We start from the raw sequence: 18413 nt of genomic DNA on the forward strand, positions 1-18413 counted from the left end.
CCACGCCCCCGTCCCCTTGACGCATATTCCTCGATTATTTTATCTAGGCATACATGAAGTTCTGCAGTCGTAATGCTAATATACTGTATATATATTTCCTTCGGAGGGGCAACTACAGTCGAGGAGGGCAAACAGGCAGTTTCCCAAGCAACCTTAGTCCCCTCCTGTGCACGTCCCTGCTGATTGGCAACCCTGGTGCATGATTAAAACCAGCCGATGGGAAATCAACTTAAAACTCAAAATAGCTGAATGCTAAATCTGCCAAGCCTGGCCCTCTGCTCTGGAACATACTGTATCCTCTATCAGCTGGATCTGGATCCACACCCAATCAGGCCCAGATCTCCTCTGGAGTAAGCTGCAACCTTGGAGTTTACTCAGAGACTTGTTGAATGGAGCCGTGCGCAATGATGTTCTACTTGAACTACGTGAGGCACTTTAAGACTTACAAATCACCTTGTTTAATGTTTAACCGCCAGAAAGCCTCTGGTCATGTACTTCTCAATTTAATAACCTCTAAAGATGTGTTTTCCTGCTCAGTGAGTTCTAAAAGACAGGTTCTTGAGACCGGTGTCATGCAAGGCCTGTGTCATACTGTTCCTTGCACCAATAATTGATTTCCACTTAAACCAAAGCTGTGGTTCATTTGCCTCCTGCGTGTTGTTAGAATGGCTTTCTGATTGAGGTGTCTGATAAGTGAATAGCGTGTTTGTTTTCAGTTGCCTGTGTTTCGGTTTGGTTAAATTTTTACTGTGACCCAGTGAGTGTTTATAAGCCATACTTCAGGATTTGAATAATGATTTCCTCCTCTTCCTGTGTGGCAAACGTGTTGTAGTGTAGTTTCCTGTGCATGCTGAGTGCGTTTGCGTTAATGACGCTGGATGGCTCTGAACACCTGCGCCTCTCTTACCCCCTTCTGCTTTGCCTTGCTTCACCTCATGTGTCATTTAGTTAAGAGGCTGAAAATGAGTCATAGCCTCCCCTTTCTAGGAAAACAGCAATGAAGTAATTTCAGTATTATTTTGAGTGTCTCTGATTCACCGTTTTAGACATTTCCTTTTTTCAACCTTGGTATATCACTTGATTTTAGGCCCTCCAATGTAAGACATTCTGTTAATTCATCCGATTAAAACAAACATGGTTGTACTCTCATTTGTTATATAATGTGTAGTTTTTACAGACACAGCCAAACAGGACTGGACATAATGTCCAAACAGAACTGAACATAATGTATACTCATATTTTATACATGACTTATATTTGTGTTTTTTTGTTTGTGTGTATATTTCTGCGTACGGAAATTATATCTCTGCATTATTAGATTCATAAAGATTAAAGTATATGGAGCATGACATATGTGTGGTGTTGTTTACCAAAAATGCGAAAGTTGTTAAGTTGGTTTGCGTGGATGTTTTCAACCAGTGGTGAATTAAAAGCAGCCTCATGGGTTGCACAAAATCACATAAAATAAAATTAGATATTGGTATTACACCACCAGACCTCCAAAGAAGCTGAGATGAAGGTGTGATGTCCTTTATGAAAAAAGTAGAATTGAGACATTTTATAAATAATCAAATGAAAAATGCACACATAAAGGGACAATATCAACATGGAACTTGCTTTTCATTGTCCTGCCTAGATCTTCACTTCAGACTGACTTAGGCATTCAGCTGAGATACCAGTACAGTGTTGTAAGCGTCGTGGCACTGTGAAATAACCCTGGATCATCGTAATAACCAATGTACAATTACTCCCTCAACCATATTTAATAATTTCACCCTTACTGTATAACCGTCAAACTCATACCGTATAGTAATTATTTATTCTTGCACTTTCTGGACTCTCATTTTCTTTGCACTATTCCTCCTTGTATATACTTTTTTAGACTTCTTGGACTGTTATACCATTTCTCTGTTGTATTGTTTTGCACTCTTGTATTGTTTTGTATTGTTTTGTATTTTGTGTAAGCACACTGAGACTCACTGTACCAAGACAATATCCTTGTTTGTGCAAACTTACTTGGTCAATAAAACCTGATTCTAAAACCTGATTCTGATCAGATGCAGTTCATGCATATGTCTTTAGGGGGGAGTGTGGTGTTTACATTAATCCTTGCTCCTCTAAACCAGGTCACAGTGGTTACATGTATGTACATGAATGAATTGATTTGCTGGGACTGCTTGTAAGTCATATTGACCTGCCGCTGATGGACAGCTGCAACAGCAAATACATAATTAATCAACTAATTTATTGATTTATCTCTGTCCATGCATTTACATATGGGTATTCTAAAGTATTTTCTACAGAATCTTTATTTATCTTTGCCTATACATGTGTGCATATTTAAAAGAATTAGCAAGTCCTTGACAAATATTGTTTGCTTATCGTATATAATAAGGTACATTACGTTTCTAACATCCTTTTTGGTAGGAATGTAGACGTGTTTGTGTGCACTGGAGTGTGGTGGAGCATGAGGCTGGAGTCGACGTGTCCCAAATGCTGTTCACCTTACAACAAAACTTGCAAATAATCAGAGCGGAAGAGAGGGAAGAAACAGAGCAAACAGGAAGGAAACGGGCTGATGGTGTTAACTTGGCCATTGGTAATAAGTAGCATCCACCAAAATAGCAGAGGCCAGATAATAAAGGCCCAGTATTTAGCTTGTATCCTAAGCGGCACACAGACAACCTGCAGCGATCGGGAACCAGACACTAAGCAGTGCACCACCACTGCCATTAATACCAGAATAGGCAAGGCAAGTTTGTTTGTGTACTGATGTTCTGAGTTGTGGATCACTGGACCGGTGTTTGAAGAGAGTAGAGTACTGGTTAGCTTACATACGTCAGAGAGCTGCTGGGGCAGGAGACAAAAGCAGACCATGAGGAATACGGAGGTGGCACCTTCCATAAAATCTGATTTTCAAAACTACTCTGCCTGGCGTGTCCCATGACTGTGGTTGTTTGTGCGTCTGTGCTCACGCTATCTTGACATGAATCTCCAGGTAACAACCTCAAAGGAGTTGCTCTCTGCAAGTGGAGCCCTTGAGCAAGGTTAAACTCAGCCAAAAACAACCGGGAAGCCTTTTCATGTCTCTGCAGTGCACATGCACTGCTCTCCTAGCAAGCTCTCCCCAGATGACATATCTGATAAGGCAACACCATCCGAGGCCTGATCAGGTCAGATCAGGTCAGATGAGCTCTAATCAATAGAATTGATTGTCTGGAGATTGATATCTGAAGGGGTATGGGACTGTAAAAAGTTTTGGAAACACTGACGTAGTTGGATGGAATGTGAACCGTGAAGGTGTGATTTCAGCGCCTCCTGTTTGTAAAGTATGTTTCCTCTCATGACATGTCAACCACAGCAGGATGAACAGATGTCAGGAAGTTATAAGGTTTTGTTTAAAACAAGGATTCTAAAACTGATTGTTCAAATCATTGATTGTGATTGGCTAAAAGCTGTTGTAAAATCCAGCATTACCTTATAATTTGACCTGATAACATTCCATATTACTGCGCAGCGAATGGCAAGGCATTCATATAGCGCATTTCATACCCAGTGTTCAATCTGGCTGTTGCGTTGCTTCAAGGGTTGCGTGGCAACGATTTATTTAGGAACTATATTTTTTTAGCAGCGGAAGAATGACGGTTTATCATTAAACTATTGTTTCTTAAATTGAATTGTCTTTATTTATGAAACCATATCAAATATTTGTAGTAACAGTTTTAGAAAAGCAATAAGCCCAGCGAGTCCGTGGTTTGCGCTGATTTTAAAACAGTTAAGGGGGTTTACAACTCCCCTTACCTGTTCTAAAATCAGCGCAAAACCACAGCCTCTTGGGGCTTATTGCTTAATTCTATTATGTGTCTGTTGGGGACAGGTCATTTACGAAGATGCTTAAGTAGTTAGCAGAGAGTACCGATGCTATTTCTAAAATCTGACTACAACATTCCAGATTTAAGACGAAAACATTAAAGTGATTTATTCAGTGGCGTAACTATAGGGAGTGCATGGTGTGCAGCTGCACTAGGGCCCGTGGCGAAAGGGGGTGTAGCTGCCAAATGTGAGGACCCTGCCTGATGTGAGTCCGCCGCTGCCTGATGTGAGTCCGCATGCGCAAACACAAACGGTTTACGGCAGAAGGCTCAGGAACAAACTATCCAAGACGTGCATTCTCATACATGGTTTAATATCAACGTATCTGGCTTCTCTTAACGCATAATGTAGGTTTATTTAACGTAGTGTTTTATAATTTTGTCAACGGTTTACAGCATAAGGCTCAGTGTCAACATATGGGGCTATGTTGTATTACTGTTACTAGTAGGCTAATGAATGCACTGCTTAACTAATAATTCAATAAACATGAAGCTTAACATCATACACCTTGGTGGATTTCAAACGTAAACAAATGCGCTTGTCATTCCACTTCATGCTGTAGCCTACACCACCAGCATTACCTGGCTCGTTGTACTACAATAGTGTCGCAAAGTTTGCGCATGCGGACTCACATCAGGCAGGTCCTCACATTTGGCAGCTACAGGGGGCCCGCTTTTGTCTGACCACTATGACAGGGAGAATGCGCCCACGTTTCCAGCGCAACTCCTATAGTTCACGCCCTGCTTTTAAAGCAGCGATTTCTCAGCAGTCATGAGTGCAACAGATAGCAAAAACTCAGATTGTTGATAACCGGTTACATCAGAATTCGGCGAGGTGTGCACTCATGACTGCTGAAAAAACGCTGCTTTAAAAGCAGGGCGTGAACTATAGGAGTTGCGCTGGAAACGTGGGCGCAATGTCCCTGTCATAGTGGTCAGACAAAACTTTTGCCTTTCCAAACAGCTAATCATCTCCTGCAAAGCAGCGATTTCTCAGTAGTCATGAGTGCAACAGATAGAAAAAACTCAGATTGTTGATAACCACTCGGTTACATCAGCATTTGGTGAGGTGTGCAAGGCTCTGCTGTTGTTTCTTACCGTACCTGTGACCGTAGCCACAGCATAGCGATCATTTTCTGAACAAAAGATGAGACCTACTTAAGAGCAGTATTGGGCAGTAGATACTGAGTGGATAAGCTACCCTGTCCATCGAAAGCATCCAGGCCAGGGAGTTGAACATTTCTGAAATTGTTGATAATTTTGCTCAACGCAAGGCTGGTAGGATGCCATTCTAAACGTCATGCATGCAGTGGCGTAACTATAGGGAGTGCAGGGTGTGCAGCTGCACTAGGGCCCGTGGCGAAAGGGGGCCCGCTTTTGTCTGACCACTATGACAGGGACATTGCGCCCACGTTTCCAGCGCAACTCCTATAGTTCACACCCTGCTTTTAAAGCAGCAATTTCTCAGCAGTCATGAGTGCAACAGATAGCAAAAACTCAGATTGTTGATAACCGGTTACATCAGAATTCGGCGAGGTGTGCACTCATGACTGCTGAAAAAACGCTGCTTTAAAAGCAGGGCGTGAACTATAGGAGTTGCGCTGGAAACGTGGGCGCAATGTCCCTGTCATAGTGGTCAGACAAAACTTTTGCCTATCCAAACAGCTAATCATCTCCTGCAAAGCAGCGATTTCTCAGCAGTCATGAGTGCAACAGATAGAAAAAACTCAGATTGTTGATAACCACTCGGTTACATCAGCATTTGGTGAGGTGTGCACGGCTCTGCTGTTGTTTCTTACCGTACCTGTGACCGTAGCCACAGCATAGCGATCATTTTCTGAACAAAAGATGATTGAGACCTACTTAAGAGCAGTATTGGGCAGTAGATACTGAGTTGATAAGCTACCCTGTCCATCGAAAGCATCCAGGCCAGGGAGTTGAACATTTCTGAAATTGTTGATAATTTTGCTCAACGCAAGGCTGGTAGGATGCCATTCTAAACGTCATGCATGTTATGTTTTTTTATACGCCTAATGGTACTTAAAATGTATTTTTTCGCTTCAATGTCGTTAAAAGAATAAGTTACTTCGCGCATAGGTCTACGTGGTATTGTTGGAGGAAGTTTGTTGAGGCGCTGTCGAGCGTCTGTTCCCATAAATCCATGTAAATGTTCGTAATTCAGAATAATGTTTGATAACCCCCTGAAGAAGTTGTATTAATGTTTTCCCATGTGTTGTCCCATCTGCTCATTATACATATCATTGGTGTTTTCATAACAACATATTGTATTAACCCTTAATGTGTATTGTACATCATAAGTTGGCTGTGCCTCTCAGGGCCTGATTTACTAACAGGATTGCGCCCATTTCTGGCGTAAAATAGCATTCGTAAACATAAAACGGTATTTACTAAGGGGGCACATTTGAGTAGAGTCGCATATTAACGCTTTGGGGGTGTGTACCTGCCAACAGGTGGGATGGCACGAAACGTGGGTGGTAACGTGGGCGTAAAGCGCTATTTAATGGGAGGAGTGCGCCTAATGATGTATTGCGTGGTATTTACTAAACTGCCTGGCAAGCGCACGTCCCTGATTTGCGGGCTAATTCTCCGCCTCATAAAAGCACGTCTTAACCAGGAAGCGCATTTCCATTGAGTCTGAAACCGTTGATATGGCAGCAGTTATAAGAGCAAGGCGAAGAAAGAAGACATAGACAGCGCACAGAAATCATTTTTTCAACTCGTATAACACATTTTCAGTTAAGCGAACCACAAATCATTAGACGGTACAAGTTAACCAGCCACGCAATACTTCAATTACTGGACCAGATCAGAGAGACATCAAACTCTCCACCCGGCGATCACATTCCATTCCATCAGTTGTTAAAACTAATTTGCAAATATTGGCCTCCGGATAATTTCAACCAGTTATAGCATCTGCAGTCTCAGCCTTCACTCAGCCAAATATTCACCCAGGTGCTCGACGCATTGCTACAGCGCACTGGTCAATACATTTCCCCACTGCCATAGCTGAATTTAGAGACATCAAACAGGACTTTTTTTTAAATCGCAAACTTTCCGAACGTAATCGGAACCATTGATTGCACCCACGTCCATATATTATAGTGAACCCATGTCCCTTGTAGAAATTATTAATCTCGCCATGTACACATCTATATTGTTATAATAGACAGTTTATGCATTAATGCCACCAATAGCATATTCTTTATAATCGTGTTCTTTTAAACATCTCGCTGTAGGTGATGGCGGGCAGAACAACAATATATCAGCGCACACATTGAATCAGGTTCAGTGATTGAGCGAACGTGAACCAATATATACCTCCACTTCGCTGAACCTTCATTTTCTCTTCATTAATAAATACCACGGATAAAGCGCAAAAACACTGTGCGTTAATGTGCGACAGCAGTTTAAGCAGCGGTCGCAGTGTTAGTAAATCAGGCCCTATATAGGGCGGAGTAAACACAGATTGCCCAGCACGATCTGGTTTGATAAATACCACGGAAGATGCGCAAAAACACTGTGCGTTAATGTGCGAGCGCAGATTAAGCAGCGGTCGCTTGTTAGTAAATCAGGCCCTCAGAGTTATGGAGGACCAAACATGCCATATTTACAAATGAATGAATAAATAAATAAATGTCCACATCCATGCATTTAGACAGAAATAAATTGATAAATGTATTAATTAATGCACAATTGTCAATCAATAGTTATAATTATAATTTATTTATAGTTATACTTAGTTATACTTATAATTTACATTTATGTATGTGTTTATTTATTCATTCATATATTTATTCATTAATTTATTAATTCATTAATTTATGTATTCATGCATTCATTCATCTATTCATTTATTCATTCATTCATTCATTTATTTATTCATTCATTCGTTGTTCCCAATATGATAATGAGAGGAGGCCAGTAGGCGTGGAAACTGATGGTCAGACATTTTGCAATCAATCCAGAGCCTTCATGATACTGATGTAATGATATGGCTTCATATCAGATCGACAGGTTATTGCTCTCAGGTTGTGCTTTGTAGGGTGACCAGACGTCCTCTTTTACCCGGACATTCCGAGACCCCAAAAATGCTTAAAAAATTTTGGGATTCCAAAATTGTCCAGGATTTTGCGTCATCGGATATTTGTGTTTCTGGGTCTTTCACAAACTAGTTTTTACGCCCTGACAAGTTTTGGAAAGGGTATCTCCCGTATGTTCCACCCTCTTGCGCAAGCTCTGACTAGAGAGGTCGACCGCCCTCCCAGTGTTGCCAGAAACACAATAATGATCCACCAAATACGATCATTTTGAGCATTTGGCACGATACTGAGCACTTTGCCGGCCCCACTAGGTGCATTGTTTACAATAACTGAGATTTCCTTTGCACGAATGGTAACCCTATATTCAAAACCACAGTAGGCTAAGTTAACAAATATTGCGTAGGAAAAGTGATATGCGTGATAGCCCTATGAGCGTCTCCGCTGCGCAAATTAAAAGCTGTGTGTGTGTTTTGTGCTACTTAAACTAGTTCTAAAGTATGCCAGGGGGACTTTTTCTCTCTCGCAATATTGAGATTTCGGAATATTGGCCTTTCGGAACACTGGGCCGTCCCCAGTGTGCCTAAGAGACTTGTAGATCTGACACAAGGTACCCTGAGAGATTAGAGGGACACGTCGTTTTTGTTCGCATTTCCAAAGCCCAATACATAGGAGGAAAGTTGCAAGTTGTGGATTAAACAGTGTGGGAGAGCCCACTCCCAACTCAATATATCGCCAAATACACATATGTCTGCTCCAAAACAAATTAAGCTGCTTGCAGTTAGCTAGCTATCTATCGCTAGTTATGATGACTAACTATCTAGTTGAGAGAACATCCCCTAACAGTTATGGTTCATGGCAACTAGTATTATTACCATCAGAAGAACAAAACTAGTCTCTCCAACAAATTTGTTAATATTAAAATCAAAATGTTAATGTTACCGTCAAAATGCTAATGTTACTGTTTGAAAAATTGCACTCTGAGCTATCCAAGCTACTAGCGATAGCAAACGCCAGCTAGTTGCTAGGAGCTTAAAGCAGCACAACGGATCAATAGCTATTCGCTAAAGGTATGCTAGCAGCTAAAACTAACGAAATCTCTTGAAATGTGCTGACTTTGACATTATGACAAACTAGTTACTCAACGACTGTCCTTACACAGTCAAACATCAAGCAAGTGCAACACAAGACCAAGCAAGACGGCAAATAAGCTACTTACTAGATCGGCAGAAAGTAAACAAGTCAGGGCGGCGGGCTGCGGCAGGCAAAACTACAGAACGCAGTTATATGCGTATGGACCCTGGTATGGCAATGGCACCGCGGCGATTCTCCATATTAAAAGTCATTGTAGCGCCACAATTTTTTTTAAGCTGTTATTTTAAGGTTAAACTGCTTATCCTAACCCTAATCCTGAAGTATAATTGTTGCATAATGGGGCTTTAACACACAGCATCAAGGTTGAACAAAACGTCCCAAAAGGCCATTATGAACTTTTTATATTTAAATCTGTGTAGCATTTTGTGAATGGGAAGCCTACTCCTGAGTATCCCATGGTATGCATAAAACACAACCTGAGAGCAATAACCTGGCGATCTGATACAAAGCCATAGCATTTAAACAGGATCATCAAGGCTCTGGATTGATTGCAAAATGTCTGAACGACAGTTTCAACGTCAGTTTTCACGCCTATTGGCCTCCTCTCATTATCATATTGGGAACAACGAATGAATGAATGAATTAATTAATTAATAAATAATTGCATGAATGAATAAATATATTAATGAATAAGTAAATACATACATAAATGTAAATTATAATTAACTATTAATTGACAATTGTGCATTAATTAATACATTTATTAATTTATTTCTGTCTAAATGCATGGATGTGGACATTTATTTATTTATTCATTCATTTGTAAATATGGCAGGTTTGGTCCTCCATACAGAGTCACTAAATCATTACGTGACGATACAACGGTAAGGGGGCCTCCGATGGCTGGTTTGCACTCGGGCCCGTTAAGTCGTTGTTACGCCGCTGGATTTATTCCATACGTTTACTAACATTTTAGCAGACATTTTGAGATGTGTATGTGTGTGTCTATTCGCACACGCATACAGCTTACACCAAAGGTAATCTCTATGATCTCTTCACAGACACTTGTTATCTCTCCACCCAGCGTAATCTCTTGAAGCCTTTTCTTTTTCTGCACCCCACACATCACATAAGAAAGTCATCTTTTAAGGGAAATGCCTGTTTGTGAAGTGTCAAAGTGCATATTTTTTCTTTTTCTATTCTTGAGGGGAAAAAAACGATTGAATCCAGTGACATTTGCCCATTCATAACTGGCCTGTGAAACGGGACATTCCCGCGGTCAACCAATCGCTTTCTAATAACTGAGAACACAGCATCTTCAAATGATTAACCGCTATTTCCTGACTCTTCTTTTTCAATTTGAAAAAAGATAAAGGGGTAGAATTGTTATCCATCGTATTTATGGGGGGTTCCCATCTGACAACTATTTACTAAATTACAAGAACTCGAGATGTATTATCTTAAGTTGTGCCATTTATAGCCTACATGTTTACCATTATAAGATACATTCAGCGAAGTCTGTGATAGCTTTTGGATTTCCTCCGAGTGTAGGCTATGCTAATTTAAAAGCCGCTTTTCTTATTACTTTGAATTTAGACTAAACTTGACCAACCAACTTAACTATAAATTCGTCAATTAAACATTAAGACTTGGTCAATATAAATGTAAACAGTTTCTCCCTTAGTAAAAGTAGTAGGCTAAGTCTTGTTTCCCTAGTCGCTAGTTCCTAAATGGAGTTGGTCGTAGGCCCAATCCCATTTCTAATCTCCACCCCTACCCTTACCCCTACCCCTTTGCCCTCGCTTTTTCAAACGGAGCCATAACGTAGGGGTAGTCGAAGGGGTTTAAACTCTAGCCCTACGAATTGGGATAGCCCTTCAACACTTACGTACGTCATCAGTACGCTGCGTCAGCTGTTACGTTACCGGAGAGCGACAGCTGTCACTCACCAGACATAAACAAACATGGCGCCTGCAGCTGTTATTAACACAATGCAACATTTCATCAAACAAGTTTTAAAACCATGAATTACAAAGAAAATACTTTCATTTGTGTGATGCTTTTCCTGCTGTTTCCGACATTTTTAAAGGGACTCGCGCGATGTTTCTTCTTTAATGATCACGGGTTCGCAATGCATTGGGGGAAATCGGTCTCACCCCTTCGTTTGAAGTGTGCCCTCGGAAAATCTCCGTTTGGAGGGGTGGAAAGCCCTTCCCCTCGCCCCTACCCCTCTGTCCTAACGTGAATTGGGATAGCACTACCCCTCCACGTGAACGCGCAAAACGGAGGGGAAGGGGAAAGACGAAGGGGTAGGGGGTGAAATGGGATTAAGCCTTAGTAGTGCATGAGCCAAACCACCACCACCACTTTCTGAATGTATCTCTGGAGCATATTTCTGCGCGATAGACACTAGCTTTGTGATTTTACAGCCTCTTAAGTAAACCTCCTGATGGGACATTGCATGTCATTTACAATATTCCTCTAAATTATAGAGCAAATGTATCAGGATGACCCTTGATTTGTCACCTGCTCGTTGTGCCCTTGTGCCACTAGAGGGTAGTTGTTCCATGATCAACCTCATAATGGTCGTAGTGATGCAAGTATAAAACAATATTTGAAAGAGCTGTTCACATATTGCATTGACAGAAATCATTGATTTGAATGAAAGATTTAAAAGATTAACACAACATTACTCTAACATGATATACCATGGATACATTTCAGTCTAGACATTTCGGCTTTATGACAAATAAGCTTTATGTTAAATATTTTTAATAAACTCTCAACAAAACAATGAATGTTCATTAAATACAATCTGAAAACGAGATTCAAATACAAATTTAAAAATATACATTATTTAATGGTGCAACACACACTGCTCTACTTCATGCAGTACCAATTTTAAAAACTTGCTCCTTTAACATGAGGACCTCAAACACACAGGATGGTCTTACAGTAGTACTAGACAGGATTATCAGACTGATCTTTTGCCAGTCATCCATCAACATGCAAATACTCATAGCACGTCCTGAGCAAAATCTCATGACATTTTACAAACTGTAAAAATTGCTGTCAAATAATAATTTGCAGAGGATGAAAAATAATACAGAAAATGTTACCTCACTTTGCAACTTAACAGTTGCAAATGAGTACACTCAGAATGAATACTAGGTGGTATAGTTGCTTGAGAAATGTGTGAGTAGGGTGGTTTGGAGTAATGACTGCAGGACTGCAGATGACAGGAACTGGAAAACTATATTTACAACAGGCCTCTATAACATCCTTTGCAAAAAAAATGTGCACAGAACTGCAAATGTGTACAAAACAATCCTTTGTAAGATGAGTCCACGCATTTGGTCTAAGCATGTGAAGAATGCATGCATGTATCTGTGTATGTGCCATCTGTGCATGCATGCAAGTGCATATTTCTTATGCAGATATGTATTTATGCATCTACTTGCGTGAGTGGATGTGTACATGCCTGTGCATAACTGAATGCAGGTGTTTGTACATAGTGATATGTTTGTGTGTGTGTTCTGTGCCTCTGTTTGGGCATGGGTATCAAACTGGGTGTCAAATTGTGGTGGAGCGCTCCTCCATACTGCTGGCGCGGGACATAGAACCGCTGGCTGTGGTGAGGTAAGCCTTGAGGAAGCCACACCTGACACAAGGGCTCTTGCTGAGGAGCCGCAGGAAGCGCCTCCTGAACTTCTCACCCACAAACACATAGAGCACAGGGTTGAGGCAGCAGTGGGTGTAAGCCATCACCTCGGTGATCTGCAGGCTCAGGAGCAGGGACTTGCTGGAGTCACAGTCGTTGAAGAACTTCTGGGTGTGCAGCCCCCAGAAAAACAGCGTGATGTTGTAGGGCGCCCAGCAGCACAGGAAGACGACCATCACCACGACGATGAGGCGCACCGCCTGGCCTTTGCGCAAGCGGCTGTGCAAGAGCTTGAGCAGGATCCGGGTGTAGCAGAAGAACAGGATGGCTACTGGGACCACGAAACCCAGGATGTTTGTCTTAAAGATGCCCACAGAGCGCATGTGGTCTTCGCCTTGGTAGTCTCTGTAGCAGATGGGCGGATCTGTGTCGCTCAACTTAAGAGCTGTCACTTCAGGGAACGACGATAAGATGCTGGCTATCCAGACGACTATGCTGGCGATAATTCCATAAGTGCGTGTGCGGATTCGCAGGGCGTGCACGGCGTGTACGACCGCCAGGTACCGATCCACGGCCATGAGTGTGATGAAGAAGATGCCACTGTAGTAGCCCACGTGGTACACCCCGAGGACCAGCTTACACATGGCATCCCCGAATACCCAATGGTCCCGGGCCTGGTGAGCCAAGAAGGGCAGCGAGATGACCAGTAGCAGGTCCGCCAGCGCCAGGTGGAGCAGACACACATCAGTCATGCTCCTCAGCTGCGCCCCCTTCATTATCACCCAGACAACCAAGCCATTGCCTAGCAACCCAAACAGAAAGTATGTGCTGTACAGGATCGGGAGGAAGGTGGCAGAATGCTGGGTGTAATTGCATGGATCTTCCACCTCATTATAGTCGATTGTGTAGTCTGGGGTTGTAGAGGTTGTGAGATCAGGGCTGAGGGTTAGAGAAGCACAATTGGCACACTGTCAACACCAGAAACACCACCAACAAACACAAAATATACATGCTGAAATGTGATAATAAAGTGTCAATCAAATGTCAGAGCACTGTAGAAATGATACAGCATTGTACACACTTGTTCAAGACAGTCAAATCCTTATAGCATTTGCCTTGTTGTATGTGTCTTTACAAATTAAAATGAATTATTATGCAAATCTGCAACAAATTCTATTTCAAAGTCTATTTCATCCATTGACAGACATTCATTCTTTAGTTCCTTATATGATTGATTGTGATGTAAAAGTGTGATCTTGCTGAACACAAATAGAGACGCTGTGTAAATGGATGTATGACTTTTGTAACAGGGTTATTATTGTATTGTATTTTTTAAACTAAATAAAAACTAAACAAAATGAATTGTGATTGCAAGACAGGGGATGTCGAATCAGTTCATGGGTAAAGTTCTACTGACAATGCCTGTCTCGTTGCTTTGGCAGATAAGTCATTCAGAGACATCTAAAGTAACACCACAGGAACAATATGACAGAGACAGATGGCCCTATCTTGCACCCAGCGCAATTGACATTGTCACCGACGCGGAACAGAGAAGGCGTTTCTCAGGCGCAAGTGGTATTTTACAGTTTCAAAACAACAGTGCGCCATAGACCAGAAAAAACCTAGTCTAATGTCAGAGGCGCATTGTGACGCGTATTCAGACGCTATTTTAAGGGCGCGTGCTACCAAACGTGCAACCAAACGTGAAGAAAAATTGCGATGTAAACTCACTTTGACCTTTCATTATTTGATTCGCTTTGGTAAAAAGGAACGAGAGGTTTTACTTAATGTAATGGAGTAAAAAGTACGAAGTTTCACTTTGAAATGTAGTGGAGTGAAAGTATAAAGTCTCAACAAATAGAAATACTTGAGTAAAGTACAGATACACAGATATGTTACTTAAGTACAGGAACGAATTACATTTACTTCGTTACTGTCCACCACTGAGTATAGGACTGTATAGAACAGGGTGGAACAGTAGTGTAGAACTGAATCAAATGGTTCCATGTCAATGTTCCGAAAGCCCATTATTCTGACAGCCCGCTGTTCCGAAATTGTGAGCACAGCAACGTGAACCACTAAGGCCCACATGCACATCCCAATGAATTGAACACTCATACACATATAAATGCATTTATTTCACAAGCATGAACTTTAGATTATTATTATACACACATGGCATTTGCATCGCGATGATAAAATACTTTTATGATAGCCAACGCATGCATGCTTTATTATTGCTTGAAATGTCCTGCGACAATCTGCCGGTGATTTCCTTTGCATGAACGGTACACTATTCAAAACCAGAGTTGGCTAAATTAACGAATATTGCATAGAAAAGTGATATGTGAACCTTTCCGGTAATTCCGCCATAATAATAACAAGCCTCTATGGAATATGCACTCCTCGCTCTTAAAGCGAATGTGAGATGACGCTCTGATTGGTTTATTGCATATTACGCCCAAACCACACCTATGGCTGAGTAACCTCCTTTGGACCAACCCATTTGACATTTGCGCCGGACGCAAGTGTGTTTTTTCCGCCGTTATAATAACAAATGCGCCATAGAGCCGCCCACACAGCTACTTGCGTTTGGCGCTGTTCTACTTGCGTTTCTGATCGTTAAAATAGGGCCCAGAGAGTGTTTTTATACAGACTTTGAAATCGATATGGAGAGAGTTTTGTGGGAGTTAAATGCAAAAGGGGGTTGGGGTGTGGGGAGGTGTGCTGCTCTGGGCAGCCAATCACAGAGCAGTTAAAGTGCCAAGTTCACTTCATGGTGCTAGCTAGCGTATCCAATGCTTTCCAGAACAAAACAGCGCACATTTGCAAGTAAGTAGTTCTCATTCCGTGACTGGATCGAGTGGGATGGGGGCGGTCAAAGGCCATTTAGAGAGACATGACTTTGAGGCAGTCTAATTCTAATAAACATCCCTTGGGGTGTCACATATTTTCTGATGTAAACAGCACATAACAAACTGGGATGTCTGATTTCAGTGTTTTGGGTTGGTAGGTTGTGTTCTCCCAGGGTGGCAAAACGGAGAAATGGGCAAAGGGCGGAACCATTCGGCACCATCTGATTATTTTACATGCCTCACTAATCTTTTTTTTTTTTTTTAAGTTTTATCACAGATACAGAGGAACAGAAAAGTAAACAAACACACAGATGGACAGAAAATAATACAAAAACAAAAAACTTGAACATGCCGGAATGCATTGATTCCACAAAGTGATCCTGAGACATATACAGTTTTCAAACATCGACCTGTCATTGACATTTAAATAGAGTCCATTTCACCCATTTCTCTTCACATTGTTCTGCCTGTACTCTTAATCTATGTGTTAGCTGTTCCATCACATACATCTCACTCACAATTTTCAGCCATTCATCTCTCGTTGGGGGACCTGGTTTATACAGTCTTTTTGTAATGACTTTTTTACAGGCCGCTATCAAGATTTTGAACAAGTATCTGTCTGATCTTGCCACAATATTTCCAGCCATATTACCAAAATACAGTACTATACATGAATTAGGTACTTCGTTACCCAGGATGTTGGCCAAAATCAAGTGCACATCTTCCCTAGCCTGGATACCAGCCTGAACTCCGCCCCACTCCCTCTAGTTGGGAGAGGTTAAACGGCCCAGAAAAGTGATCTGACCAATCAAATTGTAAGGGCGGGCTTTATACGTTGATGGACAGATATAGATAGAATAGCCTATACATCGGACAAAGATGGCGCCGTCTCGGGAGCTTAGTGGGACATATTTTATATGATTTAAGCTATCTACACGACTTTTTTTTATGTCTACATTGACTCGGTTAGTTGTGTATACGCAAAACGAGTGTTGCTAAAGATTGTAGGTCTTAACTGAAGCACTCCAGACCATTATTGATCGGTTATGCTAACGCGTAGACAAAAAAAACATTGAAACAAATGGTAGCTTCTAGCCTTGAGTGCTAATTAAGTAACGTGAGCAGGCATATCTCAACAGATATTGACAGCGCATTCATTTTGAAAGAGGAACAGAGAAACGCGATCAAGGCATTTGTCGATTGAAAAGATGTTTTTGCCGTCCTTCCTACGGGATCAGGTAAAAGTTGAATCTATCAGATGGTAATAATACTACGTTGCTCTGATTGGTTCTAGGTATCCAATTCAGCAAAGAGGAATTTTCTTTCCTGGTTCGTTGAAACACGCCCCATAATCACAGCCCAATGGTTCGGTCTCAGACTCATATTCTGACTAGAATTATGAGTATGACATCGTCAGGCTACATCTTCCCAAAACCGAACAATGTCTGGGCAGAGCCAGAAGACATGAGCAAGGTCTACATTTACAGTACCACATTTTCTCCAACATGGTTGGGATACTGATACAAATTTGCTCCTAAGTTTGGGAGTGATAAAAAATCTTATTATTTTCTTCCAACTGAGCACACTCATCTTTGACAACTTTGAATTGCTGTGTAATAAAAATTGAACTGAAACTAATGAAACCACTTGTGAAACAGAAATTAAACGTAAACTTCAGATTGAATACAAACATATTATCAAAAAAGCTTTAGAACCGAGACAACCTCAGGTAGAGAAAGAAAAGCATGACTATTAAACATCACGGCTGGAAAAATCAGCATGAGAGACACATGTTGATAATTTTATGATTACAGATGAAGATCATGTTAAAGTCCACTGGTCTCACCTGAATGACTGAGAGGAAACACTGGCAGTGGCATTCAGAAATTGTTGGATCCCATCACCAGAGATGTTGCCTGTGGTACTCATCATCACTTCAGTACATAGAGCCTATACAACAATACAATGCATTCAATAACCAAAACTTTGTCAGTAGTAAAGAGTTGAAAATTCACTGTGGGGTTGACTTGAGGATTTAAGGGTTGTTTGATCAGTGTAAATACCTCAATGTTGTGTAAATAAACACATTAAGGATTTAGCATTTAAGGATGTTACATTTTACTTACACTCTTGTTGTAATTTCTGTAGAATTCTGTAGCTTACATTCTGTAGCTTACATGAGGTTTGGTGGTTGCCGAGGAAGCACTGAGAGATGAGAGACAAACTGGGGGAGGGGAGGGGAAGCTGTGGTGATGAGGAGGGGGCTGACCCAGATAACAATTTGCACAACTCATAACATACAGTATATTAACTGGCATTAACATGGCTCTAACGAAGTGATGGGCTTGACTTCACTTGAGCATTGCATCTCAGAACTGGGGTGATATTGTCTGCCCGACAGATTATGCATGTAATGCAATGTGGCTTTATAGCCATACGTATGACGTAATAGCCCACAAAGCAGAAGATTTTGAGGAATACATCTGATTGGCCAAAGGCTTTAATGTACCATAGCCATGGCATGCATTACTAAATCCTCTAGGCCTAGTATGCTATAATAGTTCAGTCAGACCAAATGTCAAGCTTCGGTATGGTAGTTAGCTTTTTGGAGATCAGAAAGTGAACCGTCATGTATTTTCAGTGACTGATGACTTTCAAAAACCATGGGTGTTGTCACACTCCGGCTTGGGCCTTTCAAATCCTGAGCCGGGTTTCCCCCTTGGGCACACTGGTGTGCTGTGTGTGCTGTATTTTACCTGTTGCTGACTAGAGAGTTTAAGGAGTGACGGTTTTAATTTGTGCTGCGGCGCCCAGGACATTTTTTCTGCTCTTTCCTATATGTGTTAGCTTCACTAGCATCCTCAAGAAATTG

At 41.4% G+C, this 18413-nt stretch overlaps 1 protein-coding gene across 1 annotated transcript; it reads right to left on the bottom strand.

Annotated features, from left to right (window-relative positions):
• Positions 1–12598: 12598 nt before the first annotated feature.
• On the bottom strand, positions 12599–17473 carry LOC308380215 (C-C chemokine receptor type 8-like; the record flags this gene model as incomplete). Its single annotated transcript, XM_080857493.1, has 2 exons — positions 12599–13625; positions 17388–17473. 2 exons carry the CDS (start codon positions 17471–17473, stop codon positions 12599–12601), a joined length of 1113 nt encoding a protein of 370 aa, XP_080713619.1.
• Between the last annotated feature and the right edge of the window lie 940 nt (positions 17474–18413).

Source organism: Sprattus sprattus (genome assembly GCF_963457725.1).
Source record: "Sprattus sprattus genome assembly, chromosome: 19".
Lineage (NCBI taxonomy): Eukaryota > Metazoa > Chordata > Actinopteri > Clupeiformes > Clupeidae > Sprattus > Sprattus sprattus.